Genomic DNA, 19,842 nt, shown 5'->3' with positions numbered 1-19,842 from the left:
TTTAGTTTCCTAAATTACCATCAGATAAACTGGTGAAATAATCCAGGATGGCCCATGAGGAAGGTAGGGGCCAAAAGAACGTTCTCAGAACTTCACTAAAGTGCCAAACTGCAAAAAATAAAATAAATTGAGGTTAAAAAAAAAAAACCCAGTGGGTACATACATAAATAACAAACTTCCTTTTATTGAGTTATTATATTTATAACTCATTACACCTTATAACTTAAGGTTTATCTTGTTAAATGATATTAAGACAATTATCACCAAAAATGGAAGCCTTTTTAAAGGATTTTTATTTGAAACAGCAGGCTTATCTATTCTGGATATATTCCTTCACTAATAAAAATATACACTTTTTTACCATTTTAATCACTTTATTATTAATTAAACAGATCAAGGGGTCATGTCATCAACATGACTTGTTGCCACTGATGATGTTGACCTTGATCACCTGGCTGAGGTAGTGACTGCCAGGTTTTCTCCACTGTAAAGTTAAAATGTACATTTCTCAAACAAAATTATTATGCTCCCATTAAGTATATAACCCTCTCAGTAATAAATTTAAACTGTTTCTATTCTCAATAATTTAAAAAATGATGATCTCACCCAAGCCAGCATAAGAACCTTTGACACTAGCTTGGAATTCAACATCCACATCTTTTCATTCCAGAACTAAAGAACAGTTGTAATATTTCTGAACAACCTCTAAAGGAGTCCTGGGCCTCTCATAAGGATACATCCTTAAAGAGATCTTAGGAAGGAATTCCATGACCCCTAGACCACGTTAAATAGATCTTCCTGAGGAAGGAATTCCATGACCCCCATACCACAGTAGATCCTCCCTGCTGCCATGTCCCATTCCCATGGTAAAACGCACCACTCTACTGCTGGTACCTGCTTAATTATCTATCTTCCATGGAAAGGCAGCCAGTCCCATGGGACCAAATCTGCCATATCTACCCATGTGTCCCCAGTGCTGAGTACCCTACTTGGCACTTTTAACCGGGTTCCTCAACTGAACCAAGGAACACAGAAAATAGTTTGACTATGTTCTCAATTCTTCCAAGGGTGGTACATCACTAGTACCATTTGGGACGAATGGGTAAGAAGTTAGTGTGACTCCAGCAGAGAAAATCTGCCCGATTAGACACTCATATACTATAAGTTCACAGAATGAATGGCCTGAATATAGGCTAAATATCTACTGGGATTAGACAGGTGGTAATGATGATGACAGTGAGATGACGGTGAGAACAACGACACAATGTTCTAGGTGCTTTACCTATATCTCAGTTCACCCTCATCACAATCATAAATAGCACCACAGTTTTACAGATGAGGAAACAGAGGTATAGAGAAGTTAAGTTGCTTAAAGCAAATGATGGAGCAGGATTCTATTCCGGGATCTGCCTCTAAAGCCTCACACTCTAAACCACGCTACTGTGACTAAATGGGCAATGCTGGAGTGTGGCAGAATGGAAAGTACATTCTCATCTAAAGAGGCAGCCACTGTTCAGCTCTAGTTAATGAAATGCATGCCCAGTGTTGCCAGATAGTCTAGTTTTTCAAGAAAGCCAGCCATCCAGACTTTTACGTGAAATCTCTCAACTTTTAAACATTGGAAAATAATTTGGAAACTTTCGAACACAGTTCATTTGGGCCAAATAAAACACCTTCATAGGCAGGATGAATGTGTAAGTTGTAAATCTGTGATCTCTAGTGGCCCCTATGTTTCCTTAAAAATATACATGCCAAAAATGCATACTCTGAATCTAATCATAAGGAAATATCAGACAAATAAGAATACAGGGGAACTTCCCTGGCCATCCAGTGGTTAAGACTCTGCGCTTCCACTGAAGGGGGCTCGGGTTCAATCCCTCGTCGGGAAACTAAGATCCCCGTATGCAGCACAGCAAGGCAAAAAGAAAAAAAAAAAAGAATACTGGGACATTCTACAAAACAAAATAGCCTGTACTCATCACAAAGGTCAGTGCCTTACTCATCACAAATGTCAATGTCATAAAAGACTAAGAAAGGATGAGGAACCAATTTAAAGGAGATTAAAGGAGACCAGATTGAAGGAGATTAAAACAGACCAGAGACATGACAATTAAAGGTAACGCGTATGACCCTGGATTGAAACCTGGACCAGAAAAAAAAAAAAAAAAGCTATAAAAGATATTATTAGCACAATTAGCAAAATTTAAATATGGATTTTGGATTAAATAAGAGTATTTTATCAATGTTAACTTTTTCTGAAATTGACAACTGGCTATGTTTATATATGAGAGCATCCTTGTTCTTAGGAAATAGATGCTGAAGTATTTAGGGGTAAAGAGGATTGATGTCTCCAATTTACTCTGTAATAGTTCATAAAAAAATAATAATAATAGTTCATGTATTTATATGAAAGAGAGAGGGAGCTATAAAGCAAATGTAGCAAGATGTGAGCAAGTTCTGAATCTGGATGATAGGTTTGTGAGGGCTCTTTGTTCTACGCTTGCAGCTCTTCTATAAATTTTAAATCATTTCAAAATAATAAATTATATCATCTAAAAAAATATGGGGGCAGCCTTATGTCAGCAAAGGGTTCTTTGGGCAACCCTCAATCAAAGCCATACCTACTCTGTCCCTGGCACAATGGCCAAACCTAATCATACTAGATTCTCACAGCAACTCACAGAAGCAGCTATTCTTGACTCCATTTTCTGGCTGGAGAAACTGAGGCACAGGGTGCCAACTCTCTGTCCAACAGCAAAAAAAAATTTTAGAGGCCATGGTTCTAACTCAGCCTATCAAATACTAATCTGGACTATTCCACTACATGCCTTGTAAAAAAATTCATTTTAAAAATGCATGAAAAAAAAAAAAAAAAAATGCATGAATATACTTTGGTACCCTCATGTTTTAACACAAATTAAATAAATGTTATCATAAAAAGCTAACTATTTAATCCAACCTTTTTATTCACCCTCCAGACTTGGAAACTGTATAAAAGTCTATGACATAAGCAATCACAAGAAGAAAATATATTCTAACTTATTTCAAAGAGAAAAGGAAAACCAAAAGCAATTAACCATTATAGGGGTAAGAAGTTTAATTTAAAAAGCAAACAAGAGGAACTTCGCTGGTGGCACAGTGGTTAAGAACCCGCCTGCCAATGCAGGGGACACAGGTTTGATCCCTGGTCCGGGAAGATCCCACATGCCGTGGGGCAACTAAGCCCGTGCGCCACAACTACTGAGCCCACGTGCTGCAACTACTGAAGCCCACGCATCTAGAGCCCGTGCTCTGCAATAAGAGAAGCCACCTCAATGAGAAGCCCGCGCATCGCAACAAAGAGCAGCCCCTGCTTGCCGCAGCTAGAGAAAGCCTGCACGCAGCAACGAACACGCAATGCAGCCAAAAAAAAAAAGCAAACAAGAAATCTTTGTGACCTTAGGATAGGTAAAGACTTCATCGATATGACACAAAAAGCATGAATCATAAAAAGAAATATCGATAAATTGGACCTATATCAAAATTAAACACTCCTGCTCGTCAAAAGACTATTAAGTAAACTAAAAGAATGAGAGACAATATTCACCATACATATTGCTGACAAAGGACCTATATCTAGAAAATATAAAGAACTCGTAACACTTAATATTAAGAACACAAATAACCCAACCAAAAAAAAAAAAAAAAGAGCAAAAGATCTGAACAGACACCTGACTAAAGAAGATATATACCTGATCAACCAACACACGAGAAGCAGCTCTGCATCATTAGACATCAGAGAAATGAAAAGCAAAACCACTATGAGATACCACTTCACACCCACTTTCAAAAAGACAGTGATAACAAGTGATTGAGGATGTTAAGAAATTGGAACCCTCAAACATGAATATTAAATGGTGCATCCACATTGCAAAACAATGTCTTAGTCCATTCAGGCTGCTGTAACAAAATACCATAGACTAGGTGGCTTAGAAACAGCAGAAATTTACGGCTCAGAGTCTGGAGGCTGGAAGTCCAAGATCTGGGTGCCAGCATGGCTGGGTTCTGGTGAAGACCCTCGTCTGGTTGTAGACTCCCAACTTAATGTTGTACCCTCACATGGCAGAAGGGGCGAGGGACGTCTCTCAGGCCTCTTTTATAAGGACACTAATTCCATTCCTAACCACCTAATCACCTCCAAAAGGCCCTACCTCCTAATACCATCACCTGGGGGGGTCAGAATTTCAACAAGAGAATTTTGGGGGGACACAAGCATTCAGACCATAACAAACAGTAGAGCAGTTTTTTTTAAATGTTAAATAAGCACAGATTTACCACATGACCTGGCAATTCCACTCCTAGATATCTACCTAAGAGAAATGAAAACATTTGTACATATAAAAAGTAGAACACAAACGTTCATAGCAGCATTATTCATAATAGTCAAATAGTGGAAACAACCCAGCTATCCATCAACTGGCGAATGGACTAAACAAAATGTGGTACATTCATACACCGGAATAGTACATTTTTCAGTAATAAAAAGGAACAAAGTACTGATACTACAACATGGAAAAAAGCTTTTCAAAGAGATACTCACCCTCGTTAGTCGTCACTGAAATGCAAATTAAAACCACAATGAGATACCACCACACGCCCACTAGAAGGGCTAAAATTTAAAAGACGGACAATACCAAGTACTGGTGTGGCTATGGAGCAACCAAAACTCTCATAGACAGCTGACGGAAATGTAAAACGGTGTAGTGGGTTTGAATAGCATCCCCCAAAAAGATATGTCCAAGTCTTAACCACCGGTGCCTGTCAATGTGATCTTATTTGGAAAAAGGGTCTTTGCAGATGTAATTAAGTTAAGGACCTTGAGGATAATGAAATTAAGATCATCTTGGATTTAGGGTAGGTCCTCAGTGCAATGACTGGTGTCCTTATAAGAGAAAAGAGACAGAGATTTAAGACACAGAAACACAGAGAAGGTAGCCATGGAAGACTAGAGCAGAGATTGAAGTTATACAGCCCAAGCCAAGGAATGCCTAGAGTCACCAGAAGCTGGAAGAGACCAGGAAGGATTCTCCCCTAGAGCCTTCAGAGGCCCCGTCGACACCTTGATTTCAGACATATCTCTAGAACAGTGAGAGAATACATTTTTGTTGTGTTAAGACACCAAGTTTGTGGGAACCTGTGCCAGCAGCCCTAGGAAACTAATATAAATGGGAGAATCACTTTGAAAAATTGTTTAGCGGTTTCTTATATGGTTAAACACAGAACTACCATAGCACGCACCAAGTGGACTCTTGGGTGTTCATCCAAAAGAAATGAAAATGCAGACTTATACATGAATGGTCATAGCCGCTTTCTTCATAATAGCCCCAAACCAGAAACAATCCAAATGTTCAGCAACTCGTGAATGAATAAACAAATGGGCCAGAGCCACACAGTAGACAATTAATCAGCAATATAAAGGAATGAGGTACTGATACACGCAACAACATGAATCAATCTCAAAAATCATTATGCTGATTGAAAGCAGACAGGCCCAAGAATACATACAGTATACTTCCACCTATATGAAGTTCTAGAAAATACGAACTACTTCATCTACAGTGAGAGAAAACCTATCAGTGGTTGCTTGGGAACCAAGAGGAGGGAAGAGACTGACTGCAAACCAGCAAGAAGAAACTGTTAGAAGGGATTAAAATGTTCTCTGTATCAACTGTGGTGGTGGTTCCACAGGTGTTTTTATCCATCAAAACTCATCAAATTGTACACTAAATGGATGCACATTACGGTACGTAAATTACACCTGCTTTAGAAAAAGAGAAGATAATTCATGAGTAAATGAACATTTTATCGTTTTATATTTAAGATTTAAAACTTAATTTCCTATACTTTGTTCCAGCCAGTAATATTTCATAAATAAATTTTAAATAAAGATCAAAGAAATTTTTAAAGTAAACAGGCAGACAACTTGCTGTTTCATTTCAACATGTTTTACAAGCAGAAAATGGAAAAAAATCTTTGGAGTCAGAAAATCTCGTTTCACAGAGCAACCAAGTGGCCTTGGGCAAGTTATACCTTCTACAATCCTCCATTTCAACATCCATCAAGTGTGAATGACATTAACAACTACCTCACAGGCAACAGTTAGGGTTTCAATAGAATAAAAGCTCCTTTGTGCAGGGATTCTGTCTTAGCCAAAATCAGAATCCCTGTGTCTGGCAAATAATAGGTGCTAAATAAGTCTTTACAGAAGAAATGAATAACTTTCATTGTAAACCCGAAAGGTAAGAAAGACATCACACACAATACCACCGTGTGACATCTGTTTCTTGGAACTGCTGTAGACTAATGCAGAAGGATCTTTCCCCTTTGTACCCATCTTTATATACTGCCTTTATCACATACAGACTCAAGCATGGAAACTTCAGGTCCCTGGTGAAACTTTGTTATAACTCGGGTCATAATAGAGCACATTTTATGTTTTAACTCCATAGAGGTATTGCCCTAAGACAAAGTGAGTTCACTTGTAGGACTCTAAATTCTATGAGAGCACAAACAGTGTCTATTTCATTTACCAATGGTTCTCACGTCCTATAATTGCCTGATACAGAGTGCGCAACAAATAGCACGTGTAAAGGCCCTGTAACCACATAAAGCACAGGACAGAGGGACTTCTAAGAAGGCCAAAGTGGCTGATGGGCAGAGAGCAGAGAGGGTGTCATGTCTACTGAGGCTGTGGATGAGGCAAGTAGGGTCTAGACCATGCAACACAGTGTAGGGCATGTGAAGTTTCCTCTTTATCCTAAGAGCAACAGAAAACCATGATAGATTTTTTTTTTTTTTTGGTTGCACTGCGAGGCTTGCCGGATCTTAATTCCCCAACCAGGGATTGAACCCAGGCCACCACAGTGAAAGTGCCTACTCCTAACCACTGGACTGTCAGGGAATTCCATGAAATATTTTTAAACAGGTGGTTGGCAGAGGATGTAGGAAGGAAAGGGCCATGATTAGATTTGCATTTTGAAAAGCTCACACACCACAGTGTAGAGAAGAGTCTTGTGTGGAAGGAGGGACAGAAGGGGAGCAAGTAGTGTTTGGGTGTAGAGTGAATATAGACCAATAAGGAGACTACTGGAATGGTCCATTGAAGAGGTAATGGTAGCTTGGTCCAAGGTGGTGAAGATGGAAACAAGTGACCAGATTACCAATATATTTAGACAAATCAATAGGACTTGATTTGCAGAATGAGGGAAACACTCAATTCTTCTGAGCCTCAAGTCTTCATCTGTAAAACAGGACTCTTGATACTCCACCTGTATAATATCTATCTTGCAATCTGTTGCGATAAGAATATGAAATAATATAAATATTATGAAAACGCAAAGCCTGACACGTAATAAATGCTAAAAAAAAAAAAAGAAAAATTCTATGACTATTATTATTGTAATTTCATGGAAGAGCAAATGCTACAGGGTGAACCCCAAAAGTAGAAAATGGGATTGTAGTTAAAGATCCATATCCGCTGGGCCGAAGACACAACAAAAACAACTGTTCCAAATACACACATCTGACCGCACAGATTATTTCACCTAAACCGATGTCAGTCCTCAGAAATCATTACCGAAGAGGAAAGCACAACTGATATGATCACAGGCATCTGAGAGTCCGGTAAACTGAGGCACAAGGGTAGCTACAAATTTAACCAAGGAATGAGGTGCAGAAGCAGGACAAGGAAATGCTGTCTTGATTCTCATGTGAGCTGGTCCAACAGGACCAGGCCTGCATCCCAAGCAGCACGAATTTAGAGCCCCCGAAGTCTCTGGCTCCCTTGCTGACAAGGCCTTGTCATCCCTTGGCTTAAGAACGTGGGTCCGCTTGCCTTTCAACCAAGCCCTTCCGGTTCCCAGCCCCCAGCTACAAGTGCCCGAAAGATCCCAGACTCCGGAGAGCCCGACATACCTTAGCTTCGCGCTCTCGTTCCTCGGCTGTCGGGGTCCGCTTCATGCTGCCGATATAGCAGCCTTCGCCACTGCTAGTCGCGTACATTCCTCGCCCTACACCCCGCCTCCTCCATGTAGTTCTCTCTGCGTCTTGCTCCCGCCTGCCGCCATTCTCCCTCGGAGCCGCGGGAACTACCACTCCCAGGATGCACTGCGGCGACGCCGGAATGCGCCTCGGGGTTGGGAGCAAGAGAATTTCCCAGGTCCGACAGCTGGGCAAGCGTAGTCCCCTGCGCAGCGAGCTGGCGTGCTAGGGCCCGAAGAGAACTACATTTCCCAGGAGGCAACGGGGCCGGCCATGTTTTTCCCGTGCTCCTCTCGGCCGGCCGCCCCACACGCCGTCGGCGCTATAGCAACGGTAGCTAGCGGCGGGGAGAGAGTGGCGGTGAGTACTCCCGGGGAATAGATGGGGCGCAGGTTGCTGCCCCTCTACTTGCAGCACGGGCCGGGGTCCTGGGGTCGGCTCTACGGCCTGGAGAAGCCCTGGAGTTCTGCTCGCGTGAAGAGAAGCCAGGCTTGAGACACCTCCACCTCCTCAGGCCCGAATCACAGCCCGCCCATTGTCCCCACCCCCAGCACCGGTTTGAAATTTTCTGTCCCAGCCCTAAACCCTAGCTGATGAGCGTTGAGGCTAATTTCCGTGCTTCTCCAGGTCCTTCTTCAAGTAGAAGGTCACACAAACAGTTCGCTTATTTGCCCTGGATTAGGAGTTGGTTGGGAAACCCTAAGCCTCTTGAGTGACCTATTGTTTGCTTAATTTTTACAGTTATGTGTTTATCGTGATGACCCCATAGCCTCTTAACTCCATGAAGGTGGAGACTTTGTTTACTATTTTAGTCTCAGTGCCAAGTATTCATTTCTTCATTCCATAAACATTAATGTTGGCGCCCACCCTGTGCCAGGCGCTGTTCCCGACCAGCTGTGAACAGGACTGATGCCGGTCTCAAGATGCTTACACTCTATTAGTGAAGAGGAAGTAGTAATGAACCAGTAAGTTAGATAATTGCAGATCGAGATGATTGCTGTGAAAGAAAGAAACAGCGCTGTAATTGGAAGAGTATTCTAAATAGGATGCTCAGGGAAGGCCTCTCTGAAAAAGTGACGTTTCAGCTGAGTCCCAAAGAATGAGGAGCCCGCTAGTGCAAAGGCCTTGAGCAAGACAAGGGTACCATGGATTTGAAGAACCTAGAGAACAGTGTGAGTGGCACACAGTGAGCCAGGAGAGGTCGCATGACACGGTGTTGGTGAGGCATCGCAGCACCGTGCAAGGTCTCTCAACCTCGACGCTATTAACATCTGGGGCCAGATCATTCTTTTTTTGTGGTTCCTGTGCGTTATAGGATAGTTAGGATCATCTCTGGCCTCTAGATGCCAGTAACACTGGTCCCCTGCTTCCCAGCTGTGACAGTCAAAAATAGGATCAGACAACTACTTCTTAGATGTGTGACGTTGGGCAAGTTACCTAAGTTGTGTATCAGTTTCTTCATTTGTAAAGTAGGAAACATTTTGAGTAACAACCTCACAAGGATATTGTGAGATATTTAATTAATTCACATAAGCAGAGCACTTAGAAGAGTGCCTGGCACGTTTTAGTAAGCATTCAATCAATGTTAACACCATCATCATCATCATTGTTATTATGAAAGCCACCGTAGCTCTATCATGGAAAAGTTATCATTTTCACAAGTGTCCTCTGTTTAAACTTCTTGCTAATTTGGTTCCTAAATTGACCTCTCCTGTGGCAGTGTTTCCAAAAGAAGTAGATGATCTCCCAGGCATATGTCTATTAGTTGTTTATGTCACAGTAAAAATGCACTGGTCTGAAATCTTTGATGAGTTATAATAAAAGTTATTAACCTTCTCTCTAAAAGATGATGCATGTATACATATGCATACAAGATTTTGGAAACCATCTCTGGCTCCACAGACCCTGAAGCCCCAAGGACTCCGTTCATTCATTCATTCATTCAACAACTATTTAGTGAATGCCAGCTATGCACCCAGCTCTGTGCCAGCCTCTGAGAATACAGAGGTAAACGAGACAAATCAGCTTGCTACTCTCTCAGACTTTACATTCTAGGACCAATGTGCTAGAGATTGGGAACCTCTGCCTTAGGACATCTTCATTGTCCTAAGTTTTTTGCATTACTAAACATTGCATGGACCACTCACATCCGCATATAAAACTAAGTTACTGTGATGCATCTCTGTAAAGAATAGAAACTGTAAAAATGCCAGAATTAGCTAGACAGCATGTATGTGGAGGTAGGAAGCCCTGGGACTTCCTAGGAGGTAGGGACCTAGGCCTCATGGCAACAAAGGACACAACAAAAGCAAACCCAGCTGGTGAATTTATGAAACCTCTTTCAGAAAACTTGGAACTACCCACTCCTTTGTGCATCAAGCTGAAGATTAATATTCAAGTGATATTAACATCCCAGGCAAATGTGCTAAATGCCTTTAATTTACCATCTCACATACCTTTAAAATAACTCTGTGAGATAGGAATTGTTTTCTCCATTTTTTAAATTAAGGAGCTGAAACTCAGCGAGATTAGGTGACTTGACCGGCCAGTAAGTAATAGAAACAACCATTTCAATCAAGTTCCTGACTTGAGTTTTTTCCAAATACCTGCTTTCTTTGGGGAGCAGAGAAGGGGATGGAGGATGGAGAGGAGGTATTTCTTAAATTTGGGGGAGTTTGTTTTTGTTTCAGATAGAGGAAGAAGAAGAGAAAAGGAAGAATGATAATCTTACCTCATTTCCTAAGCAAACTATAGGAAATATACTGTTGAAAGGACCACTGGCTCCATGATTGAATGTAGTATTACTTTTAAAATAGAAGCTTTCATCTTCTTCAAGCAGCACATGTGGGCAATAAGATGTCCATTAAAGTTCTAGTGCCTTATTCATTTTATTTGGTTCATTCCATTGCATAGTTAATGTTACAACTTGGAAAGATTTTATTTGAATTTTCTTTTCTCCACAGATACGCAATGTCTGGTCCAACTGATGAGACTGCAGGAGACCTGCCTGTGAAAGATACAGGTCTAAATCTCTTTGGAATGGGAGGGTTACAAGGTACAGCCAGCTGTTATTTATTACCATTATGAACTTTGATCAGTAACTTCTTTACTTTTAATTTAAAGTATTTCTGATATTCGTACCAACAAAGCCATTTAAGTAACTATATAGTCTTGATTGGACTAAACAAGAAGATGGAGAATTTAGAACAACATATGGTATTTTACTGCCTGCATCAATTATCAACAGCTCATAGAAAATGTAAAATCCCCCTCTGTTCTGATAAAGAATTGTTATAAATCATCTTCTTAAAATTCCACACATCAGTAGAAACGACACAGAGAGTACCAAGCCTCCAAACCAAATTGCCTGGTTTAAATCACATTTGCCATTAAAATGTTTCTTTAGGCTTAAATTTTATATGGGAGGAAATGCCATATTTAAAAATTTTTGCCTTTCAAGTAGAGTATCTCAAAATGGTTTGTTTAGCCAAGTGATATTGACTTTGTTTTATCAAATTAATACACGTTAGAGGTTTTCTTTCTCCTTTTATCACTTAGTGGTTGCTACAGAGCTAAAAAGCACTTTCAAATTGAGAAAGAAAAGGACTGCTTTAAGGAACAATATAGAGTGTAGAGCTGTGTTTTTGTTTGTGTGTACAGTGTGTCAGCCATTCTGTCATGCCATAGCATTTGTCATTGAGAAGGCTGTGATGTAAAATATATTCCACTAAGGCTTCTTCATACACTTGTTAATCAAAACACTGCAAGTGGCCACCTTGAACTACCACAGAAAAAGATAAATTTGACTATACAGCTTTTATTGTTAAAAGTAAAAAGAATGGGGGATGTGGGGATATATGTATACGTATAGCTGATTCACTTTGTTATACAGCAGAAACTAACACAACATTGTAAAGCAATTATACTCCAATAAAGATGTTTAAAAAAAAGTAAAAAATAAAAAACAAGAAAAATTTTAAAAAGTAAAAAGAATGTATAAGCTTTGCTTTAGATCTTTGGTGGAGTATCAGGGATTAAAATACAAATAATTTTAAGTGTACAAGGCTATTTTTTAGTATTTGATACCCTAAGTTCAATTCTTGCCCTCAGTAACCTCCTCATAGGGCTTTAATCTTTGTCCATTTGTTCCTTGTTTCTTTTGGAGGACTGTTGAAAATTGACCAGCTTCCCAGGAAAATATCAAATTTAAGCATATGTAAAAAAAATATACACACCTGCTAAAAGGTGTAAAAGTTCTTTAAAAATATATGATAGCTTATAAATGATTTGTGAAGGTTTTTGTTTGCTTGGTCTTGCAGATTTTATTGTTTATTTTCTATAAGCCATAGCTCAGAAAAATATCTTAATCATATTGTTATTGTTATAACTCTTACCTTTGAAAAAAAATACTTCCAGATACCCTGACTTTTTATTTAGTTTTTTCAACATTCAGCATATAAATTGAAAAGCCTTTATTGGATCAGAGTTGCATCTTTCATTCTTATTTGATGTAAGTTCTGTCTTACATTGTTATTTGAATACATTTTTTGACTGGAAACGATTGTTGCTCAAATCCTTAATATTGCATATAAAGTATTAATAGCAAAGACTTTTGTTCTTACCTCCAATCAGTGGCGTGAACAATGCTATAACATTTTCTAAAGCAGTCTTAATTGTAGGTCACAAAGAAAAAAACCTGAGATGAGTGCATCAGAGATTATGTTAATATCAACAGTTATTGTTTTCAGAGGCTATTTTAAGTAATCCTCCTATTAATTACCTTGGCATTTTTGCAGAAACTTCAACAACACGGACAATGAAGTCTCGCCAGGCAGTGTCACGTATCAGTCGTGAGGAACTGGAAGACAGATTTTTGCGTTTGCATGATGAGAACATTTTACTTAAACAGCATGCCCGCAAGCAAGAGGATAAAATTAAAAGGTTATGATAAAAAGCTTTTAGCTTTTTTTTCCTGACTCTGTAAAGTTTGGAGGATATGCTTTTCTATAAACTTAATTGAAAACCCCACCTTGAATCTTTTTCGGAGCAAGGCAGGTTATAAATCAGTACAGTTTTTAAAAATGGAAAATCTTACAAACTAGGATAATAAACCAAGAAGATTATGAGTGTTTATTATGTCTGAAGTTGCCATTTGAAAGAAAGAGCTAATAGCTATGAGTGCCATGAGTGTATCATATCTCTAAATAACTTTTGCTCTAATTTTTATAGTTTAATAAGCAAATGGCCAAAACATCTGTTTTCTAAACGTCTTGATTTTAAAATGAAAGTTTTAAAAAGTAATTAGCTATTCTAACTTGTTAGGATGCATGTTCCTTTAAGATTTGGGGTTTACTAATGAGAACATCACTTCACTATCTGGAACATATTTTACTTTGCTTGGATTAATCTAGAATCTGTATTTATTTCAAAGAATCTATTGTTTCTGAGGAAACAGGGTCACTTTTGTATGCAAAAAATTTCTGCAGGGATTATTTCTTAAGAGTAGGTAGCTTTCATTCCTTCTTGTTCAGGAACAATGACTGTCTTCTGAGTGTGTGGCATTAAAAGTTCATTCTCATTTGTGAGCATGAACAGATCTGTATTCATATTCATGTTCTAGGTTCAATGGAAAGGTGAGACAAGGATTGAACAAAGAAGATAGGGGGTTTTTCTTCCGCTTGGAACTTAGCCTCTAAAGGAGTGATTCTAGTCAGTTTCTATTCTGTGGACTTTGTTTTAATGACCCACTGACCTGCTTTGTGCAGAGCTTTTACTTTGAGTTGGTTTTTGAGTCGTGATGATGGCTTTTTTCAAGACTCACTTGCCTGTTTCTTTTTCTGACCACTAACACAGCCGTCACCCTGTCTGAATGAGGCATTTAGTCTGTGACCACTGAAGAGTTTTTTTCCTTTGTAAATCTAATTGGTCAGTAAAAGAATTAAATTCACAGCCTTGACCTCATTAGTAATTTGTCCTAGCCAGAAAATAGAAAACAACGTAATAATGAGCTATGTAGTTTAATGGAAAAAGGACTGGGCTAGGAGTCAAGTGGTGTACATGTGTTCTTTGTCTCTCTGCCACTCGCCTATGGTATGTTCAAGCCATTTAACCTCCTGGAATTTTATTTTACTCAGCCCTGAGGGTACTGATCCAATGACCGCTATGACCCAAAGCTCTAATTTCCTTCTCAGGTTCACACCACTAACACTACCTAGATACATGGATAGAACTACCTTTAAATTTATCCTTAAGATATAATTAGAATCACTTACTTTAGTATGAATGTAGATTTGATAAACCACCTTTCTGAAGAAGTACTCAAACTTTACCTGATCACTTATTTCATTAATATAAAATAATCAAATGAAAATTATTGCTATTACTGGACAAAAAGATGCAATCTTACCTTTCTTGGCAAAGTTTACTTGCATATCTTTGAAGGAATTTTAAGGCTCTCTATGGATGTGCTCTTCTTGCCTTAAAAATTGGAGTTGTTTGTTTTTCTCTAGATGATGACTGCTTTTTCACATTAAATCTGTCTTTTTTTTTTTTTTTTTTGCTTCAAACTTTTTTTTTTTAACATCTCATTGGAGTATAATTGCTTTACAATGCTGTGTTAGTTTCTACTGTATAACAAAGTGAATCAGCTATACATATACATATATCCCCATATCTCCTCCCTCTTGCATCTCCCTCCCACCCTCCCTATCCCACCCCTCTAGGTGGTCACAAAGCACCAAGCTGATCTCCCTGTGCTATGTGGCTGCTTCCCACTAGCTATCTATTTTACATTTGGTAGTGTATATATGTCCATGCCACTCTCTCACTTCATCCCACCTTACCCTTCCCCCTCCCCCATATCCTCAAGTCCATTCTCTACCTCTGCGTCTTTATTCCTGTCCTGCCCCTAGGTTCTTCAGAACCATTTTTTTTTTTTAGATTCCATATATATGTGTTAGCATATGGTATTTGTTTTTCCCTTTCTGTCTTACTTCACTCTGTATGACAGACAGGTCCATCCACCACACTACAAACAACTCAATTTCATTTCTTTTTATGGCTGAGTAATATTCCATTGTATATATGTGCCACCTCTTCTTTATCCATTCATCTGTCGATGGACACTTAGGTTGCTTCCATGTCCTGGCTATTGTAAATAGAGCTGCAATGAACATTGTGTTACATGACTATTTTTGAATTATGGTTTTCTCAGGGTATATGCCCATGGTGGGATTGCTGGATCGTATGATAGTTCTATTTTTAGTTTTTTAAGGAGCCTCCATGCTGTTCTCCATAGTGGCTGTATCAATTTACATTCCCACCAACAGTGCAAGAGGGTTCCCTTTTCTCCACACCCTCTCCAGCATTTATTGTTTGTAGATTTTTTGATGATGGCCATTCTGACTTGTGTGAGGTGATACCTCATTGTAGTTTTGATTTGCATTTCTCTAACGATTAGTGATGTTGAGCATCCTTTCATGTGTTTGTTGGCAATCTGTATATCTTCTTTGGAGAAATGTCTATTTAGGTCTTCTGCCCATTTTTGGATTGGGCTGTTTGTTTTTTTGATACTGAGCTGCCTGTAAATTTTGGAGATTAATCCTTTGTCAGTTGCTTCATTTGCAAATATTTTCTCCCATTCTGAGGGTTGGCTTTTCGTCTTTTTTATGTTTTCCTTTGCTGTGCAAAAGCCTTTAAGTTTCATTAGGTCCCATTTGTTTATTTTTGTTTTTATTTCCATTTCTCTAGGAGGTGGGTCAAAAAGGATCTTGCTGTGATTTATGTCAAAGAGTGTTCTGCCTATGTTTTCCTCTAAGAGTTTTATAGTGTCTGGCCTTACATTTAGGTCTTTAATCCATTTTGAGTTTATTTTTGTGTGTGGTGTTAGGGAGTGTTCTAATTTCATTCTTTTACATGTAGCTGTCCAGTTTTCCCAGCACCACTTATAGAAGAGGCTGTCTTTTCTCCATTGTATATTCTTGCCTCCTTTATTAAAAATAAGGTGACCATATGTGCGTGGGTTTATCTCTGGGCTTTCTATCCTGTTCCATTGATCTATATTTCTGTTTTTGTGCCAGTACCATACTATCTTGATTACTGTAGCTTTGTAGTATAGTCTGAAATCCAGGAGCCTGATTCCTCCTCCATTTTTCTTTCTCAAGATTGCTTTGGCTATTCGGGGTCTTTTGTGTTTCCATACAAATTGTGAAATTTTTTGTTCTAGTTCTGTGAAGAATGCCATTGGTAGTTTGATAGGGATTGCATTGAATCTATAGATTGCTTTGGGTAGTAGAGTCATTTTCACAATGTTGATTCTTCCAATCCAAAGACATGGTATATCTCTCCATCTGTTTGTATCATCTTTAATTTCTTTCATCAGTGTCTTATAATTTTCTGCATACAGGTCTTTTGTCTCCTTAGGTAGGTTTATTCCTAGGTATTTTATTCTTTTTGTTGCAACGGTAAACGGGAGTGTCTCCTTAATTTCTCTTTCAGATTTTTCATCATTACTATATAGGAATACAAGAGATTTCTGTGCGTTAATTTTGTATCCTGCTACTTTACCAGATTCATTGATTAGCTCTAGTAGTTTTCTAGTGGCATCTTTAGGATTCTCTATGTATAGTATCATGTCATCTGCAAACAGTGACAGTTTTACTTCTTCTTTTCCGATTTGGATTCCTTTTATTTCTTTTTCTTCTCTGATTGCTGTGGCTAAAACTTCCAAGACTTTCTTGAATAATAGTGATGAGAGTGGACAACCTTGTCTGGTTCCTGATCTTAGAGGAAATGGTTTCAGTTTTTCACCATTGAAAACGATGTTGGCTGTGGGTTTGTCATATATGGCCTTTATTATGTTGAGGTAAGTTCCCTCTATGCCTGCTTTCTGGAGGGTTTTTATCATAAATGGGTGCTGAATTTTGTCGAAAGCTTTTTCTGCATCTATTGAGATGATCATATGGTTTTTCTCCTTCTAATTTGTTAATATGGTTTATCACATTGATTGATTTGCGTATTTTAAAGAATCCTTGCAGTCCTGGGATAAACCCCACTTGATCATGGTGTATGATCCTTTTAATGTGCCATTGGATTCTGTTTACTAGTATTTTGTTGAGGATTTTTGCATCTATGTTCATCAGTGATATTGGCCTGTAGTTTTCTTTCTTTGTGACATCTTTGTCTAGTTTTGGTATCAGGGTGGAGCTGGCCTTGTAGAATGAGTGTGGGAGTGTTCCTCCCTCTGCTATATTTTGGAAGAGTTGAGAAGGATAGGTGTTAGCTCTTCTCTAAATGTTTGATAGAATTCGCCTATGAAGCCATCTGGTCCTGGGCTTTTGTTTGTTGGAAGATTTTTAATCACAGTCTCAATTTCAGTGCTTGTGATTTGTCTGTTTATATTTTCTATTTCTTCCTGGTTCAGTCGCAGAAGGTTTTGCATTTCTAAGAATTTGTTCATTTCTTCCAGGTTGTCCATTTTATTGGCATATAGTTAGTCGTAGTAATCTCTCATGATGCTTTGTATTTCTGCAGTGTCAGTTGTTACTTCTCCTTTTTCATTTCTAATTCTATTGATTTCAGTCTTCTCCCTTTTCTTCTTGATGAGTCTGGCTAATGGTTTATCAATTTTGTTTATCTTCTCAAAGAACCAGCTTTTAGTTTTATTGATCTTTGCTTAAATCTATGTCTTTCTTTTGAATGTAATCTCTATCTGTGTGAAAGTCTTTGTGTAACAGAAGATTCAGATATTTAGGTTGACATCTCATTTAAATGGCTACCATCTTTCTATGGATAAACCATTTGGAGGGGCTCAGGGTCCTAAAGGGCTAGGTAGAGTGTGTAGCTCTGTTGGGCTATGATACCTGCCCAGATTCCTCAATGATATATCCTTCTCTGGATTAGGTGGAAAAGGAACTAATCCATTGATTACTTTACTAGGGTGTTTGTGGTACTCTTGGATCTTGGTTTTTATTATCCTATATCCCTTATAAAGCATGTTTAATGGATGTGCCTCAAGGGAAAAAGAAAACAATCTTAACTGATTATGTTATGCATAGCTTTCCCCTGATGCCGCATGCTGTAGACCGAGTAGCCAGAAGTGTAGATAGACATGTATTACTACTGCTTTTACAGAGGACTCTGCTTAGGGCAAAAAAAGGTTGTTCTGTGACATCCCAAAGCTATTAAGGGGTTTTTTTATTTCACTTTTGTTCTCCTAAGTAAAAGCTTCTGTCCATAACCATGCTAAAATAAAGCAAAACCCCGTTTAAAGAAAAATGAAGTGTGTTTTTATTTTCAATCTCCTGTCTGGGTCTTTATAAAAATAGATTCACTATAAACTAGAATCAGCTATTGAAGATGTGCGACCAATTTTGTAAAGTCTTGAACTTGTGTCTCTCATCAAAGCCACCTTTTCTTTCTTGTACTGCCAAGATTTTTCCATTCACTGTCAAGCATGTTTTCCGTACGTGTATATTACATCACCCCCATGTGCCCTTTCTGTCTTTTGTTCTGTCTAACCAGTTTTTATCAAAACTTAAAAGAATCAAAGGTATAAACTCCTGAGATGTCAAAAGCACAATGTATGTCTAAATTTAAAAGTACCATTGAAATAATACATTCTGTACCTAATTAAGTTCTACCATTAAACAGGCATGTTTCTTGAGCACTAAGCAACATTTAATGGTGCATTTGGGTTTCTTTTGAATTTTTCATTGGGCTTTTAATATGTATGTATCTATGCATTTTAACATTTTTATATTTGTAATACGTCTTAATCCTAGAGAAACTGAAAACAATACATCACCTAAATGCTGCATAGTCTTAATACAATTTTGAAAAGTTTTAACTTACTGTGGCTTGCAGATATAACCCACCATATCCACAATCTGTAGCTACATTTAAGTGCATACAGCATTCCTACATAAGGTCATGCGTTAAAAATTGCATTTGAGGAACATATGGAGTAAATATGTGTCCTCTCTTTACTAACCTTAAATGATAAGCCTTAGGAAACTGTTATTTGTCAGTGCTATAAAGCAGATTGTTGCCCAGTGGTTTCAATTATCATCAAAGGATTCTTCACAGGCAGTAATAGTTACATCAAAACCTGAAATTTATTATTCAGGTTCTGCACTGAAGTCTTCACAGTGATTATGTTCCTTTCAACAGAATGCATTTTATGCTGACTTCTCACATTCCTTTTCATCTTTTTATTATTTCCCTAGAATGGCCACCAAGTTAATACGGCTAGTTAATGACAAGAAAAGATATGAACGGGTTGGTGGCGGCCCCAAGCGGCTGGGAAGAGATGTGGAAATGGAAGAAATGATTGAGCGGCTGCAAGAGAAAGTTCATGAGCTTGAAAGACAAAACGAAGTCCTCAAAAACAGACTAATTTCAACCAAACAGCAACTTCAGATCCAGGGTCACAGGCAAACTCCATACAGTTATGTGCAATCTCGCGTTAACACTGGGCGTAGAAAAGTGAATGAAAATGCAGGCTTACAGGAATGCCCCAGGAAAGGTAAACTAAAGCTTACGTTAAATCCTAAATTTAAGTTAATAACTTGTCTTACACACACATACGTACATACGCATAGAGTTTTATTTCTGTACTATTCTTGTTTTTGAGTGTCTTTAGAAAGAGAGAAATCATTTTTTGACTTTTTGATAAAATCACATTAACATGAAGATCATTTTATATAAGAATCACTAGATCATGCTCAAATTTGTCTAGTGAAACATTGAATATAACTATTCATCCTAACTAATAAAAGAAGCATGTATGAAACTACATAAATTACAGGTTTAGTTTAGTTTGAG

At 38.4% G+C, this 19,842-nt stretch overlaps 2 protein-coding genes across 7 annotated transcripts in view; one reads left to right on the top strand and one right to left on the bottom strand.

Annotated features, from left to right (window-relative positions):
- Positions 1–8,125, bottom strand: part of FTO (FTO alpha-ketoglutarate dependent dioxygenase) — a 371,417-nt gene extending 363,292 nt beyond the window's left edge. The window contains exon 1 of one of the 3 annotated variants that reach the window (XM_082438911.1): positions 7,954–8,125. In XM_082438911.1, the coding sequence (XP_082295037.1) occupies positions 7,954–8,040 (87 nt within the window). In that variant the 5' untranslated portion in view covers positions 8,041–8,125. The remainder of the gene's footprint in view (positions 1–7,953) is intronic. The other 2 variants (XM_082438910.1, XM_082438909.1) reach the window with 2 other exon arrangements.
- A 136-nt stretch (positions 8,126–8,261) lies between these two features.
- Positions 8,262–19,842, top strand: part of RPGRIP1L (RPGRIP1 like) — a 97,985-nt gene continuing 86,404 nt past the window's right edge. For all 4 annotated transcript variants that reach the window (XM_082438901.1, XM_082438902.1, XM_082438900.1 and 1 more), the window contains exons 1-4: positions 8,262–8,379; positions 10,983–11,074; positions 12,816–12,960; positions 19,245–19,543. In XM_082438901.1, the coding sequence (XP_082295027.1) occupies positions 10,990–11,074; positions 12,816–12,960; positions 19,245–19,543 (529 nt within the window). In that variant the 5' untranslated portion in view covers positions 8,262–8,379; positions 10,983–10,989. The remainder of the gene's footprint in view (positions 8,380–10,982; positions 11,075–12,815; positions 12,961–19,244; positions 19,544–19,842) is intronic.

The sequence above is a fragment of the Balaenoptera physalus genome (assembly GCF_965194825.1).
Source record: "Balaenoptera physalus genome assembly, chromosome: 19".
Lineage (NCBI taxonomy): Eukaryota > Metazoa > Chordata > Mammalia > Artiodactyla > Balaenopteridae > Balaenoptera > Balaenoptera physalus.
This window is presented reverse-complemented; position numbering and strand designations above follow the sequence as displayed.